Below are 17575 nucleotides of genomic sequence, written 5' to 3' on the forward strand. Positions count from 1 at the left end.
ATTTGTATGGTATAGCAGAGCTCCTCTGTGTCTCTCCTTCACTGGGGTGAATTAGAGCAAGCCTTCAGCTGCTCTAATGTCCACCAGGGCTTCCAGGCAGCTCTTCCCTGCCCCTCCATTTTGTGCAGGCAAAGCTTGGGCTGCAAATTCAGCCCAGCAACTGAAGTTGGCCCCGAATGCAATGGCCCAGCTGCTAAGTCGAAGTCTGTGAGAACGCCCCAGTGCTCTGCACCCCGTCCTGGCTCCCTGATCCTCATCTTCAAACCCCTCAACAGGCTCCATGCCAGTTTCCTACTGGAAACCCTCGCTTGGTCTTTCTGCTCCACTCCAAACTACTGCAAATCAGGCATCGGGCTACTACCTACGCCCAGGATGTACATTGACAGTGATGAGCCGAGCAGCCGATCATACTGACTGGCTGGCGGGTGTTAGCTGCACGTGGGAACCATGCTGGATCATCCCCTCCCCGGTGCTAGTTAACATCCACTTTACCTCTGGGAACTGTACTGGGAACCACTTTGATGCAGGAGTCCTGGGAGAACCACCAGCTCTCCAATGGCCAGGAACATCTCCAAGGAGGCACAAGTCACCCCGTTGGCCAGGAGACAGAGAAAACCTAAGGAAGCACCTTGAAACCCTTCCTAGCAGGGATCACACTCAGGGCTTATGCTGCACAATTGGGTACAGGAAGGAGGGAGATGTGGGGGAGGAAGTGAAAGAAAGATGGGATGGGAGTGAGAGCTAAAGGGAAGGGAGAGAGCGTGCGAAGGGGCTGTGGGGGAGGATATGGCCTAGATAACTGGGCTGTAGAGTTATGTGCACCCATATCCAAGGGCTCTGATCCCCCCTTGGTAGCCCTGACAGTGAACCCCAGGTGCTGTTACCCTGCCAGCACCCTAAGATGAAAGGACAGCTTCCCTGGCTTGCGGTGTATCCATTGGATGGATCAACACAAGATCTTAAACAAGACTAACACTTACAGCACAAGCATGTCCAGAACGCCATCCCAGCCCCAAGTCCTGCTGCATGTCCCGTGGGGGAGAATCTGCTATGCAAATATTTCCTACAATTTACAAGCCTATTATTGTAAGTTGCCTTCCCCTTCCATGGCTGGTCTACATAGAAGATAACAGCCTACTGCTGCTGTCTAATGGAGGTGCTCTCGAGGCTCAAGTGGTAAGAGATCCATCCCAGAGCAGCGGGAGGTGGTGACTCCATGAATGGAGGAAACATCCCAAACTATTTGGAGAAAGGAAGGATAGTTCCATAGTTACGGCACTAGTCTAGGTCTTGGGAGACCTGAATTCAAGTCCCAGCTCCGCCACAGACTTCCTGAGTGGCTTTGGGCAAGTCACTTAGTCTCTCTGTGCCACAGCTGCCTTTCTGTGAAATGGGGGATAATGGCACTGCTCTGCCTCACAGGAGCATTGTGAGGATGAACACATTCAAGATCGTGAGGCACTCCAATACTGTGGTGATGGAGGCTGTCTAAAGTACCACTGATAAATACTCAACTGCCGATGCCTGGAACACATACCTGGGATGATGAAGGCAGTCGCAGGCAGGTGTGCATTCTGCACTGTGTTCTCATTGGCGACAAGATGGACGCTGACCTCCCCAGCGGCATTCCCTTTGGTGCTTCTCATGACCTCCGTTTCCGCTCTGCCATCCATCACCACCCCCTCTGGGCAGGTGGCATAAACCTGGAATCCAACCAGCAGGCATGGAGGCCAGTTAGAGCCTGGGTGGTACGAGCTCAAGGAGTTGGAACACGAGTTCCAGCAGGAGTCCGTCTGACAAACAGCGTGAGAACACTAACTATGGGTGGCTCATAGCACCACCACTCCCACTCTCCCCCAGCATGAGCTCACACGATAGACAACAGCATGAAAGTCATGGCTTTCCCTCAACCATTGCTCAATACATTGTAGCCAAGGCCCTTATGTCAGACCAGGAGAGGACACGGCTTTTCCTGGCATTAGGGACAATTCTTTTTAAACAGCTTGATTCTTTTAACTGAATGGTTAGGAAGACTGAGCTTTGCTATGATGCCGGATTTAGACCGGGATCTACAAAGGGTCCCTTGCCCTGGGCTACTTTTCCTCTAAGTTGCATGGATACGTAGCAGGCCATCAAGGACTGCGCAGATGGGGAGAGGTGCCTCTCCTCTGGCCCCAGCCCCGGAGCTGCCGCAGCCGGGGAGAGGCATCTCTCCCCTGGCCCTGCCTGGCCCTGGCCCCGGGCTGCTGCAGTGAGAGAGGGCTGGGGGGAGTCCTCTCTCCGCACTGTAGCCCTGGGACAGCCGGCACCCCAAACCCCTCATCCCCGGCCCCACCCCAGAGCGCACACCCCCAGCCGGAGCCTAACTCTCTGCCCCAACCCTGAGCCCCGCCCCCACATCCAAACCCCTTGGCCCCACCCCTGCCACACATCACCTCCATATTGGTGCACATAACAAAATTCATTCCGCACATGGATGTAAAAAATTAGAGGGGACATTGGTCCTGGGAGAGAGGCCTGTATGTCAGAGACACCATCAAGTTTCTGACTGGTCCAGCAAGATCAGACTTATTTAGTTTAAGAATTTCAGAGAGGATGACAGATAGGGAGGGTGATATTAGCCAAAGGCTGCATGCCAGTCAGATCTCATCTGAAAAATGGAGATAATAATAAGCCAGGAGTACGGGGAGGGTAAACTAATTAGTGTAATTAAAGAATGTTCCTATGCAAATGAAAGTTGCAATGGAAATGCAAAGATACAATAATAAAGAGCAGGAATAGCGTAAGGGAACAAAGATCTGCAACAGGTCATAATCTAGAAAGCATGGATTCCACAGAGCAGAAGTGTGTGTGAAACAGATAAGGGTCAGTGGCAACATTTTATCAACATGATGCTCTGTTAATTAAGGCCTTGTCTACCTTATAAAAGGTTTGCCAGTATAGCTATACTGGTGTAGCAATATCAGCAAAAACAAAACAAAAAAAAAAAAACCAAAAACCTAGTGTAGATAAAGCTTGTACCAGCAAAATAATTCTTTTGCTTGTATAGCTTAAACCAGTTCCCTGAATGGGTGAGGTAACACAGCATCAACACTGGCACTGTACCGGTAAAACATATGGCATATGTAATTCGGGAAGGTGGTTTTCAGCCACCAAGAGGAAGGGTTTTATTGACAGGACTCAAAACTGAGTGTGGACACACGCAGAGATATACTAGAATAAGGCATGTTTACTGGTAAAGCTTTCTAGCATAGAGCAGACCTGAAAAAGCTAGTCCAGAAAAAGGATTTTTCTGCCAATATAACCATGTCTACCAAGGGAGTATCCTGGCATGGCTATATAAATTAGGGGGGTGATTTTTTCCAACACAGCCATGCCAGAGAAATTTGCTAGTATAGACCAAGCCTAACAACGGAAAAAGATACCCACTGTCAGGGTATCCAACGGATAACGATGACCTGGAAATTGTGCTGATGTTAGGGAACATCAGTTCAGAGACAGGGCACCTGAGAAAGCGAAGACAGGACAAGGCTACCTGTTTTCACACTTGGTCATGGGGGGTGCTTCATATTCCCTTAGAAGGCTCATCAGGTCACAGCTGTTCAGAGCTGGACTCAGGAGGACATTTGCACTACATAACAATTACAACTTCATTGAACCTACCACATCATGAACATCTTCCTCTTTGCCAGTAGAGGATGCTCTTTATAGTAACCAACTATATACACAGACATAAATAAATAGATATATTTATCTTATTACACGGAACTCTCACACAGACTTTCTTCCTATAATGGACTTGAACAATCTTAGTTAACAATATAGTCTTGCCACTCTGAGTCAACTTTACTATAGGAGCTCTGAGACTAACAAATTTATTAGAGCATAAGCTTTCGTGAGCTACAGCTCACTTCATCGGATGCATTTGGTGGAAAAAACAGAGGGGAGATTGATATACACACACAGAGAACATGAAACAATGGGTTTATCATACACACTGTAAGGAGAGCGATCACTTAAGATAAGCCATCACCAGCAGCGGGGGCGGGGGGGGGAAAAGGAGGAAAACCTTTCATGGTGACAAGCAAGGTAGGCTATTTCCAGCAGTTAACAAGAACATCTGAGGAAGAGTGGGGGGTGGGGTGGGGTGGGGGGGAGAAATAACATGGGGAAATAGTTTTACTTTGTGTAATGACTCATCCCTTCCCAGTCTCTATTCAAGCCTAAGTTAATTGTATCCAGTTTGCAAATTAATTCCAATTTAGCCGTCTCTCGTTGGAGTCTGTTTTTGAAGCTTTTTTGTTGAAGGATAGCCACTCTTAGGTCTGTGATCGAGTGAGCAGAGAGATTGAAGTGTTCTCCAACTGGTTTTTGAATGTTATAATTCTTGACGTCTGATTTGTGTCCATTCATTCTTTTACGTAGAGACTGTCCAGTTTGACCAATGTACATGGCAGAGGGGCATTGCTGGCACATGATGGCATATATCACATTGGTAAATGTGCAGGTGAACGAGCCTCTGATAGTGTGGCTGATGTGATTAGGCCCTATGATGGTGTCCCCTGAATAGATATGTGGACAGAGTTGGCAACGGGCTTTGTTGCAAGGATAGGTTCCTGGGTTGGTGGTTCTGTTGTGTGGTGTGTGGTTGTTGGTGAGTATTTGCTTCAGATTGGGGGGCTGTCTGTAAACAAGGACTGGCCTGTCTCCCAAGATCTGTGAGAGTGATGGGTCGTCCTTCAGGATAGGTTGTAGATCCTTGATGATGTGTTGGAGAGGTTTTAGTTGGGGGCTGAAGGTGATGGCTAGTGGCGTTCTGTTATTTTCTTTGTTGGGCCTGTCCTGTAGTAGGTGACTTCTGGGTACTCTTCTGGCTCTGTCAATCTGTTTCTTCACTTCAGCAGGTGGGTATTGTAGTTGTAAGAATGCATGATAGAGATCTTGTAGGTGTTTGTCTCTGTCTGAGGGGTTGGAGCAAATGCGGTTATATCGTAGAGCTTGGCTGTAGACAATGTCCACATATCTATTCAAGGGACACCATCATAGCTCTGGGTTCAGATCCCAGCACTTACACCATGTTGCATCTAAAAAAATATGCTATAGAGCTCAAACAGAAGGTGTGGGCTTAATGTAAAAATAATTCAGTGAGGTTCTCTGGACTATGCCATGCAGGAAGTCAGGCCAGATGATCACAACAGTATCTTCCGGCCTTTAAAAAAAAAAAAAAAATCTATGAACAGCTGGATTCTGGAACCTATTTGCAGAGTATAACAACAACTTCACTAACATAAAAGCTTCTGAACAATAGTGCATAGTCTTGTGTGCTAGCAGGTGGTTTTTGTATGTTAACTAGCTGTGTATCTTTTATATGCAACAGCAACGCACCTGGTTCTTTGCAAAACAAGTGACGCTTGCAGCAAGGCAATTCAGCCAGGTGTTGGCAAATTAGCACCATTGCAGGATTTGGGATTTTATTTTATCTTGTTTCCCAAGGTTTGAAGATGTATTTGTGATAGTTGCAAGAAGAATGTAAAAGATAAGACTGGACGGTGCACCACTGAAGATTTGCTCTAGGAGTGAGGAAGGAGAATATCCAGCTACAAGGATGCAGCTCAGTTCCCGGATCAAAACATACAGTCCCCACCCAATGGAAGATAAAGACTCTAAAGATGCTCCTGGGGAAAATATTTAATGAACACTATCAAGCACCAGGGGCCAGATTTTACAAAAACTCCTAAGTGAGTTAGGCACCCAACTCCTATTGAATGTCAATGGGAGTTAGGCACCTACCTGCTTAGGTGCTTTTGTAAACCCCACTAGGCACCTAACTGCGTCATTAGGCAACTCTGTGAATCTGTCCCCAGATCAGCTACTTAGGTTTTGTGAATGAAATGGGTTTTACTAAAGCTAATCCAGGTCCACTATTTTTAATGGCAGTGAAAGGTATGAGATTTTTTTATTACTATTATTGAAACAATTGCCCAGAAGGAGAGTCACGTCACCAAACCACAACAACATCTTATGCTGGTGCAGGAGAAGTCCAAAGGAAAAGGACTACAAACAGAAAGCAAAATAGACCAGTCTAGTTTCAGTATCCAAGCTGAGAGATAGGCAGGCTGGAGGAGTGCAACTCACCTCACCCTGGTGCAGAGGGCCAGCATGTACATACAAAATCAATTTTTTAAAAAAAGTCATATTATCATAAGAAATATCTTACAAAACCCTGACGGGCTGCAGTGGGACTGAAGCGATGCATGGACTTTGGCTGGCCCACTGCAGAGGTTGTATTTTGTCCTCAACCAACAGTACTCATTTTGATTAGGAACTCTCATAGTTAATATTTTTCCCTTTTAAACACCTAATAATAAATTTAGATTTAGATTTTATTTCCCCCCAAAAAATCATTAAAATAGAGTTCAAGTCGAAACAGTTCATTGTGCTTCCTGTTACAACAGCGAAGTTATAAATAAAAGATATGAAAGTCAGGACATGTGGAGTGAAAGTTCTGCAAACAACCATCCCAACTGTCACCTTCCCCTGCCCCCCCCACCCGCACCCCCGCGCATCACTCACCTAACAAGGACACAGATATACAGAAAACGTGCAGCTAAATCTTGAGATTACAAAAAGTTCAGATGACACTCAACACCTTCCTAGATGTGGGTGGGTGGGGTGTAAAATCCAGCAGGACAGGACAGGATAGGCTGGGAGACAAAGTTACTTCACACCTGAGAGGGTCATTACAGCCAAATTTGTAAAACTGGGGTTCAGTGTTGCCAACTCTCACAATTTTACCACAAGACTAACAATAATTGCTGGTTTTTGTAACTCCCCAGCTAATGGAGTCACATGAATATACAGCAGAACCTCAGAGTTATGAATACCAGAGTTATGAACTGACCAGTTAACCACACACCTCATTTGAAACCGAAAGCATGCAGTCAGGCAGCAGCAAAGACCAAAAAAAAAAAAAAAAAGCTAACACCGTACAGTGCTGTGTTAAACATAAACTACTAAAAAAACCAAGGGAAAGCAGCATTTTTCTTCTGCATAGTAAAGCTTCAAAGCTGTTTTAAATCAAGTTTGCAACTGAACAACCATAACATTTTGTTAAGAGATACAAACAACCTCCGCTCCCAAGGTGTTCATAACGCTGAGGTTGTACTGTATGACAATCTCAGCTTTCATTTCAAAAGAAAAAGGTGGTGGAGAAAAGCTGGAAAATCATGGACCCTAAAGGCTCAAAAACCCCTATATTTACTTATTTTTAAATGTCTCCTGATTTCTGAATGCTTGCTAAAGTCCTAGCAACGCAGCCTTATCATTAGCTGCATCTCTTCATTTCACTCATTTGACTGCAAATGAGTTCTCCACACTAACATCACCATGAGGGTAAAGGTACATCTCAGGCCTGTTTCCAGTGCATGGGAAGCAGACAGGTTGCTCAGGCTGAGTGTGTTTTGGTGCTGTATAAATGGTGCGTTCTGTCACAAATGGCCTGGAAAGGTGAACGGTACAGCTGTTATGAGACCAGTGAGAAATGGTACTTGGATCCAACTGTATCATATGAGAAGGATGATTTGTGGTCTCTACTGGAAGTAATGCCAGGGCTGCAAGTGATCGCCGGGACAACTCTCCACCTTAGCTGTCAATTTGCATTTTCATACCTGCATCAAGTGGAGCTAGAAACTTACTTATAGGACATGAAAACTAATATTAGCACTGATGTGCAGTGGGTGATCATCCAAATTCATCAGCTGAATACCTGCCTCACATAGTGTTGCCAACTCTTGTGATTTTATTGCAAGTCTCACGCTACTTGGGGCTTTTCTTAGAGACCCGGCTCCAGGAGCCAGGTGACTCCGTGAGGGTCTCAGCTCTCTTTTTTTTTTTTTTTAAAAGGGAGTTTCTGGCCTCATGGTTGTAGAGAAAATGTGACTCCTAAAGACTCAGAACCTAAAAGGCAAATATAAAGAACCCAGCTTTTTTTTTTTAAATAATCTCATGATGGGGGGGCCTGAATCATGATTTTTGAACACTTGGGGTCGACAAGACCACTTTAAAAATGATTTCAATGGGGTGACTCATGCTTAAAGTTAGACACCTACAAATCACTTGCTGGTTCAAGGACTAAGCGTGCACTTGGCAGAGTTGGTTTTGTTCAGTATTTCATAGCAAATAACTCTATAATAATCCACACAATCTTCCCCCTCCACCCAAGAATAACTGGAGCACCCACATTTGGGCTGAAATCATAGAATCATAGGACTGGAAGGGACCTCAAGAAGTCATCTAGTTCAGTCCCTTGCAGTCATGGCAGGACTAAGTATTCTCTAGAGCAGTGCTTCTCAAGCTATCTGATGTGGGGGACCAGCAATTTTTTCCCCCAATGTGCGCGCAGACCGGCGGCCGATGGCTCGCAGACCGGCACTGGTCCGTGGACCACCACTTTGAGTAGCACTGATCTAGACCATCCCTAACAGGTGTTTGACAGGCCTCACTGGCTTCAGCAGAGCCAGGATTTCACACTGCATGTGTCTAAACCAAGCCATATTAGATAAAACATGCCTCAAAATCAGCCAGAAGATGTTTCCAAAACCAAAAGAGCTCTCCCATCTCCATCTCAAATTCACGGTCCCCAGCTGACTTACATTTGGGTAACAATTTAAATAAACTTTTCTAGAGCCTCAGACCAACGGGCATTTCTCCAAATCTCCTTTAAAATAGTCCACTGAAGCCAGTTGTTTTCAATTACATGCACTCAGCCCCCTGCAGTGCTAACCCGGCAGCAGGAAGTACCTGCAAAAGTGGAAATGACTCTAAACCAGTGGTTCTCAAACTATTGTACTGGTGACCCTTTTCACATAGCAAGCCTTTGAGTGCGACCCCCTTTATAAATTAAAAACACTTGTTTATATATTTAACACCATTATAAATGCTGGATGCAAGGCAGGGTTTGGGGTGGAGGCTGACAGCTCGCAACCCACCATGTAATAACCTTGCGACTTCCTGAGGGGTCCTGACCCCCTGTTTGAGAATCCCTGCTCTAAACAAATGCGAAAGTGACTTTCTTGAGTTTTACTCTCTAAACTGAAATAAATGCATGAAGTAAACAAACAATTACAAATAAAATAGGATTTCAAAATTCTTCCCATTTAATAACGTAAGGACTGGAATTATTAGCACCATTGGTCAAGGTATTGTTTACAAACACACAATTTTCATAGAGACCGTGACTTTTAATCTCAAAAACTAACAAATTTCTCATGGCAGATGTCTGTTTGTTTGTGTTTGTTTGTTTGTTTGTTTCAGGTGGAAAGTGGCATTCTGAGGAAGGCGGCAGGGCAAGTGGGAACAGCAAGAGGCTTACAGAGGAAAGCAAGTGACCCAATCCCCCCAAAACATTTACTTGAGTATAATGCTCACTGCTGTTACTCCAATACTCTGCATGGTATGAAGCCAACAGGACTGTCTGTTCCTGTGAGCAGCTGTGCAATCAGGCCTTTAGGGAACCCATCATGTGTATTAGTCAGGGCTAGTGACTCCAAAGGAACTACTTGCAGGGGGGAATCCTGCTTTCACTGAAGCCAGTGGCAAAACATAACTTAAATGGGTGCAGGATTAGGCCCTAAACCCTTGATTATTATAGAAGTTCCACTTTGATTCAGTACTCTTAACCATGACGCGTTGTTGTTACTAAGCTCATTGAGCTGAGGGAATGTGGCATAGTATAGGCCAGTGCTTCTCGAACTAGAGCCGCCGCTTGTTCAGGGAAAGCCCCTGGCGGGCCGGTTTACCTGCCACATCCGCAGGTTCGGCTGATCGTGGCTCCCACTGGCTGTGGTTCACCGCTCCAGCCCAATGGGGGCTGCAGGAAGGGCGGCCAGCACATCCTTTGGCCCGCGCTGCCTCCCGCAGCCCCCATTGGCCTGAAGCAGCCTGTGGACGCTGCAGGTAAACAAACCGGCCCAGCCCGCCAGGGGCTTTCCCTGAACAAGCGGCAGCCCTAGTTTGAGAACCACTGGTATGGGCTATTATTTAGCAACTGTATTTCTCTGAGCTTTGCACTAGAAGATGCACAGAAAATGGAAGGTCTTTTATTTTTGTTTTTAAAAACTGTCCACATCATTGCTAAAGCTTCCCACAGAACAGGCAGAGTTTTCAAAAACATGGATTCTTTGTTTCAGATGATCCTATATACAGCACATGCAGTGAGTGCATGAAGTCCGGCTCTTCAGATCACATAGGTGGCATTTGCTCTCCCCTCGGGTCAGCCGTGGATTTGCTGACCCCACATAACCCCCATGCAGAGTAGAGCTCCCTCAGTTTGTACTGTTTGTCCTCCAAACGTTGTGGGAAAGCACAGACAATCTGACAGACAAACAGAAAGCCAATCCAGCAAGGACCACCAGAAAAACAATTAACACTACACCTCTTAAACCACTAGCCTAACGTAAGCTGCAGATACTCCTATCTTGACCACTCAAGAGACCAAGAAAATATGATTGGTGAAATGAGGAAACCTGCTAAGGAACCAGGGTTGGGCCTGATGTCACCATGAGAGAGAGTGAAAGATAGGGGGGGAAATGTCCATGAAAGTTTTCACCCCCAAAGGTTTCCATTTTTCATTTTTAAAAAAAGCTGAAATTAATTTTCCACTGAGCATTAGCTACTCCAGCGCCTTGGGCCATAGTTAGTTGCAGGGTTCTCCCTGTAAACATCTGTATTGTTGATACACGGACTGGCCCAAATTCTGTCATAATTCACGCAACCCCAGCCACAGTGAAGTCCGGGGGAAATTTGCAATGTAAAAATATCCCTGAAATGTCTTGTTGCTTAGAGCCTCGGGGAGGACGCAGAGAAATAGCCCACCTAGGATAACAGCAAGTACAGAAATGTTTTGGGGAGGTGCTAGAAGCAGGCACTTTGCTGAGGAGAGATGCTACTTATGACCCAGCCTGAGACCAAAGATTAATTTCCAATCAGCTTTAATGAACTCTTTGTATAGCTACCACAGTGTCACAGGCATGCCGGCACCCATTGTGCCCCCTGCTGGCCAAGTGGGGCACTGCAGGTACACCTTACCCTAATTTCCTCCTCCTAGATGGGCCCCCTCAACCTCCTCCATACAGGTGGGAGCTTGTGACATGGCTTAGCCCCAGCTAAAACTTAATCCCTTCCAGCATAACGAGAGTCCTGTTCAGCCCTCTGGGCTCCCTTTATGCCTCGCTGCCCTGGGACAGAGTGCTGACCCCCTCCAGGCTACTTCTGTCATCCACTTCCTCTGCGTCTTCCAGGCCCCGCTTCTGGGCATGCCCCAGGCACCCACCTTGCTCCCTGGGGTTCCTCCAGCTAACTTCTCTGCCCTCTGGTGAGGCCCAGGTGTTTATCCGGCTGCCACCTAACCCCAGTTCGTCCTGCCCCCTTAGGCCAGGAGGCAGCTAATTATGGATCATTGAACAGCGCTGGCTAGCCCCAGGCCTCCTCGCCCTTGAAGGCACAGGCTGCCTGCTCCCACAGAGCTATTGCTAAGCCCACGCTTTCAAAAAAAACAAAAATCAAGAATCTGGCCCCCCCAAAATGATGAGATTGGCTTAAAAATCATGAGGTTTCTTTTCATTTGCCTCCTGCTTCCTGAGGCTTTAGGATGTTCTTTGGTGACATTTTACTCCACAACCATGAGGGCTGGAACCTTCCATTGTTTTAAATAGAAGCTGAGATTCTCACATAATCAGTTGCCTCCAGGAGCTGGAGCTTTATGAAAAGAACCAAACAGCGTGAGATTCATGATAAAATTGCCAGGATTGGCAACACATGATTGATGAGATAGAGCAGGTTAGTTGTTGGTTCACTGTAACTTCCACTGTTTTCTGCACTGCCATGGCCAGATTGCTGAAGAACAGGATCCGCTCACAAAAATGCAAAAAGCAGTTGCAGATCCTGCAGCTTCGTATATGAGCTGGCAGCTTAGACCTTGAGACACCCCTTTCCACACGCAGATGCCCAATGGCAGTAACTGCATGGTCATGTGTAATCATGCAAGTGCAGGTGGATCTCTGGCTTCTCTCTGCCTTATCAAATCTGGCCCTGTGTTTCACAAGTGTGGAATTTACTCCCTCTTTGGATCAGACATGGATTTGCTAATCTTGGGCTCCCACCAAACCCCCTCTGTTTTCCCCAGGCTTTTAGGGAAGGGGAGGGCTGGAGTGCGTTGGGTTTATTTCTGTCATCCTTGTTATATTTACATCTCAAAGTGGGACAGGAAGTCCTTTATTGTACTGGATTGTGATTTGCATTGTATATTTTAATTTATCTAATGGGTGCCAAAGCACAGGACCCTGTGGGAGACAGACAGGCAGAAAGACGGCTACCTTCAGCACTAGCTTCAGAAGTGCCACCTAACAAAACAAATGCATGAACATAGCAAAACAAACAAAACCAGTAAATTCTGGGTCAGAAACATTTCTTACCCTGTGGACTAATCTAGCACGACACCTCTGGATGGGACTTTGGCATCACGGCTTGAACTCAGACTTGTAGCTCTATAGACACAAACTTCTGTACTGTCTGAGCTAAAAGATCTGGCTATGCTAGGTATAGCAGACTCAATATGGGTCAATCAGTAACAGAGACAGAGCACCATGCTGAGTAGCACGGGTTACTTCTACATACTCATGAGCTGTGCAAACTGTGGGTTAAGTTTTTAGTGTAACTGATGTAATATTCCAGTGGGTCACCCATCAGCCGACTGATCTGGGATGTCCTATGGGGGTGCACCCCAGCTTATTATTAACATCAACAACTCTGCTTTTTATTTTTTAATTGATCTCACCTCTGCCAAGGTGCTCACTGTTTGGGGGAATTCTAAAATCCCAGTGCAGGCTGCAGGACACAGATGGGGTTTGGCTCAGGTGTTTTTCTGACAACAAGCTCATCCACTTGCAATAAGTCACTTTAGGGACTGGTCTAAGAGAGCCGGTTGTAAGGAAGCTCACTGCTACTGCAGTTCCAGCATCTCCTAGCAGGGGTTGCTGTATGGAGCAGGGCAGGAGCATTGTGGGTAAGCTCACAGCTACTCCTGCTCCAGCCTCTGCCAGCAGGAGGAGCTGTAGCGCACAGCACAGATGACAGTCATTCTGCAGGGTATTTCGTACATTCCACTGACTTGAACATGGAATTAAAACATACACTTACTCCCTGGGTAGATGCATCAAAGATGATGGGAAACACTGTCCACAAATATTCCAAAAAATGATTACATTTTCCTGGGGTCATCCATAATTTTTCTATTAAACAGCTGAGAAATAAATCCAAATTCTGTCCTAAAATCACAGCCCCTTTTCCTGCAGCCTGGGCTATGCCTTCACAGTCACTACTTGGAAGATGAAGGCTGAACGGGTTTCCTGGATTCCGCGTGGCACATGTTGTGTCACTCGGCAGTGGCACAGCGTTCAAGCACCGTACAGTGGAGTTTCACACAAGACTTGAAAACCCCCTGTAAAGAGGAAAATTGCAAAGCTGTACAGCAGCACTGGATGGACTCTTTGGCCACTCCAGCCTCAGTACATCCCAGAAGAATCATTACAAGGGCACAGGATACAGGGACGCTCCCGTCCTGGCCTCTCCCAGCAGCAATGACTGAAGGGAACAATGCAGGAAGGCAGAGTGTATTGGTTCTCCAGTTCCAGAGTCTTCCTGCAGGAGGCACTATTTCAAATAAGGCAGGAGCATCAATTGGCTGTCTGCTCCTATGGTCCAAAACCCCCACAACAGAAGTCACCACAGGGAATGGAGGAGAAGCAAGGAGCCCACAATTTCATAGACCCCCCAGCCTCTCCCAGAAGGAGTCACTGTGAGGAACAGTTTTGATACCTGGCAGACTTACATTCCCCATATAACCACAAGAGGAAACGGTGCAGGAGCACTCCCATAACAAACAATACACCCTGACATATGCTTTTTTTTTTTTAAATGCACTTGTATCATATCCCCCCATGCTTGGTGTAATGGTTTGTGCAGGAAAAAATGCCTTTATTACACATAAATGTCAATCATAAAATGGTCCAAAGCAAGCTCTATACTCCACCTTCTGATTTACTAGGGGCTCCATGTCTGATATTTTATAATAATAGTTGTGTGATCCAGTGTGAAGCACATCTCTGACTCTTGTTCTAAGCTAGGCTCACTCCTTCAGAAGGAAGGGCTCTCCATTTATTCACAGCAAGTGCCTAACCCATCGGTATCCTCAGTACCGAACACAGACATATTTCCCCCCTTGCCTTTCACAAATATATAGCCTGCCAGGCACAGCATTTCCAAGGATGCTAGCACACCAGCCTTTCACCCCGCCCCTCTCCAGCCAGCCGCTGAGAATCAAAATGTGAGCAAGTGCAACAATCTTTTTACACACTAAACCTGTCCCTCCATATTAACAGCACTTAGATAAAATACCAAATTGGGGGACGACGACACCAAAAATGTTATGAATCCTCTGTAACAACGGGGGAGAAAAAATCCAAGTCTACCTGTCCAGAACTGACCTTTCCCACCTCTTTAAAGAGATTACTGTAACACACCTCCTTCCCAAAAAAACAACCTTGGGACCCTTATTGGAGGACCTACACACGCTGCTGCTTATCTAGTGCCTGGATGCAGCCACATGCCATCTGATTTGCAGAGTTGTTCCTAGAGAATCTCCACTTCAAGAATCTCCATCAAAAAATAAATAAAGGAGGGGTGTCATTCCTTGCCCCTTCCCCCGTTGCTCAGCCTGCCACTCTCAGCCTTGCTTGCATTTGCCCCCACGTCTCGGCATTTGGGCTACCAGCAGGGTTGCCCATCAGCCCTTCATTCCGAAAATCCTTTAATATTTTTTAAACATCAAAATGGCGGAATTCCCTCTCTCTTTTTTAAAAAAAAATTCTCTTGCACAAACAGAAATTCCTCTAATTTGGGGAGTGGAAATTGCACGAAGGAGAAAGTTTGCAAAAATGACCCATTTTCTCCCCTCGGAGCTCATCGCAAACCTTCCCCTGTCCTCTCTCCCTCTCCCTCCTGCCTCGCTTCCTTCCAAACTCTTCAACTCATTCGCCTATTTTGGGGGGAGGGAAGGGGGTTTAAAAAAAGAAACCCTCCCTCAGTTTAAACATGGAATAGAAAAAGCATCCCGAGGTTGCAAGCACTTGCATTGTCCCCGCCAACCCCCCTTTGCCTCCTGATTTCCTCCGCTCTTCAGTTGTACTATTCCTCTGCCCATTGCAAAAGGAAAAATAAAATAAAAATCTAGAGGATGTGGTTCCCAAAAGATACAGTACAAAAAAAAAAATAAACCAAAAGGCTGGTGAGAGGAGCTAGTTGCAAAGGCAGGCAAGTGCAATTTTCAACGCAATGCGTGGCATGCAAACCGGGCGCACAGGTGGGCAGAGCACGGCGCAGACCCTTTCCGGGGTGCATTTTGATGATTTACAGAGGTTTATAAATTACTTTCTTATCTGATTCCTTACCTACAACAATCAGCCTGTGGTCACTGAATGCTGAGCCTGCGGGAACCTGGGCTGCTACGCGCCTGCGCACACGCGGGGGGGGGGGGCGGGGCCGCCTGCCCTGCAGAAATGCACGGGCTAAGAAATTGACAAGCAAAGCAGATTTAATATACAGCGAGCGCGCGCGCGAGAGCCGGGTGGGCTGGGGGGAGGGAGACGGGTGCTATCCACGCCGCAATCCCCGTTTTATATAAATATATTATTAAACCAGCGATTAACCCCTCCGAGGCTGCTGTCCTGCAGGGTTTCCGCAGCCGGGGGGGGGGGGGGGGGCTGCTGCTCCTCTGCACATCCATATTTTGATGGGTTGGTGGTGGTGGTGTTGTTCGGTTGGGTTTTTTTTTTTTTTTAAAGATCAGGGTTACATTTAGAATTAATTAATTAGAATTATAAATGTATCAGTTCCATCCCCCCCCCTTCTTTTTTTTAAGTGCCCGTTTCTTACAAGAGGCACCCTAGCCTCTGTCTGTTTGCTCCGGGATCGTCAGCAGTGTATTTTGTGTTGCTGGTGAGGGTGTTTGCAGCAAGGAGACAGGCGAATCAAAATACGCTGCCTAAAACGTGCAGGTTTTTAAAGCCAGGGAGCCTATGTAGCCTGCATTTAAAATAACCCCACCCAAACCCATTCTGGATCCATCAGGACAGCTATACTGGCTCAGATCAATGACCCATCTAGCTGATGTCCTGTTTTCTGACAGTGGCCAGTGCTAGATGTTTCAGAGGGAATGAACAGAACAGGGCAATTAGCCACTGAGCCAGCCCCTGTTGTCCAGTCCCAGGTTCTGGCTGTCAGAGGTTTAGGGACACCCAGAGCATAAAGTTGCATCCCTGACCATCTAGGCTAATAGACACTGATGGGCCTACCCTACCTGAAGGTATCTAGTTCTTTTTTGAACCCAGTTATATTTTTGACCTTCAATCTATTTGGTTTCTGATTGACACGGGAGGGCTATCTCAAATGGATTGTTCTTCCATGGCAAAGCAGAGAGTACCATCTAGATGGGGGTGGGCAAACTTTTCGGCCCTCGGGCCACATCTAGGTATGAAAATTGTATGGTGGGCCCTGAATGCTCCTGAAATTGGGGGTTGGAGTGCAGGAGGGGGTGAGGGCTCCAGCTGGGGGTGCAGGCTCTGGGGTGGGGGTGGGGATGAGGGGTTGGGGGTGCAGGAGGGTGCTTTGGGCTGGGACTGGAGGGTGGGAGGGGGATCAGGGCTGGGGAAAGGGGTTGGGGCACAGGAGGGGATCGGGGTGCAGGTTCCAGGTGGCACTTACCTCAAGCAGCTCCCGGAAGCAGCAGCATGTCCCCACTCAGACTCCTATGCAGAGGTGTGGCCAGGTGGCTCTGCGCTCTGTCCCATCTGCAGGCGCTGCCCCTGCAGCTCCCATTGGCCAGGGTTCCCAGCCAATGGGAGCTGTGGGGGTGGAGCTTGGGGTGGGGGCAGCATGTGAAGCCCTCTGACTGCCCCTACGCATAGGAGCCAGAGGGTGACATGCCACTGCTTTCAGGAGCTGCACAGCGCCACGGCATGCATGGAGCAGGGCAAGCCCCACATCCCGCTCTCTGGCAGGAGCTTGAGGGCTGGATTAAAACATATGGAGGGCCAGAGGCGGCCCCCGGGCTGTAGTTTGCCCACCCCGCTCTAGATGTATCCAGCAAGCCACCACTTGGTGAACTCTATTATATTAACTTATCTGTTGGCAGTGGACAGCAGGATTTCTAACTCTTCTAGAACCCTTTGGAAGCTGCAAGGAGCTTGTGAGAGACACCTGGGTGGTGAGCTCCAGCCGCAGATGTTAGCCACTGAAAAAGGGGATTGGGTATATGACTATTTATCTGCATTTTAAGTGTGACTGACGGTCATACATTGACTGTGAGTATGTGTTTTGTACATCAGGTATCTGGGATCATGGTCTGCTCTTAGATACACCAGGAAAAGCTCACTGAAGCTAGTGGGGTTAGACTGACATATCTAAGAGCAAAGTTTGGCCCCTTGGATGGGATGGCAAGTGGCGATAACTTTCCAGAATGCCT

At 47.0% G+C, this 17575-nt stretch overlaps 1 protein-coding gene across 2 annotated transcripts in view; it reads right to left on the reverse strand.

Annotated features, from left to right (window-relative positions):
• Window positions 1–15610, reverse strand: part of L3MBTL1 (L3MBTL histone methyl-lysine binding protein 1) — a 57703-nt gene extending 42093 nt beyond the window's left edge. For both annotated transcript variants that reach the window (XM_038370272.2, XM_038370271.2), the window contains exons 1-2: window positions 15504–15610; window positions 1538–1703 (exon numbers count right to left, since the gene is read on the reverse strand). In XM_038370272.2, coding sequence (XP_038226200.1) covers window positions 1538–1673 — 136 coding nt within the window. In that variant the 5' untranslated portion in view covers window positions 1674–1703; window positions 15504–15610. The remainder of the gene's footprint in view (window positions 1–1537; window positions 1704–15503) is intronic.
• Between the last annotated feature and the right edge of the window lie 1965 nt (window positions 15611–17575).

Source organism: Dermochelys coriacea, chromosome 13 (assembly GCF_009764565.3).
Source record: "Dermochelys coriacea isolate rDerCor1 chromosome 13, rDerCor1.pri.v4, whole genome shotgun sequence".
Taxonomy (NCBI): Eukaryota; Metazoa; Chordata; order Testudines; family Dermochelyidae; genus Dermochelys; species Dermochelys coriacea.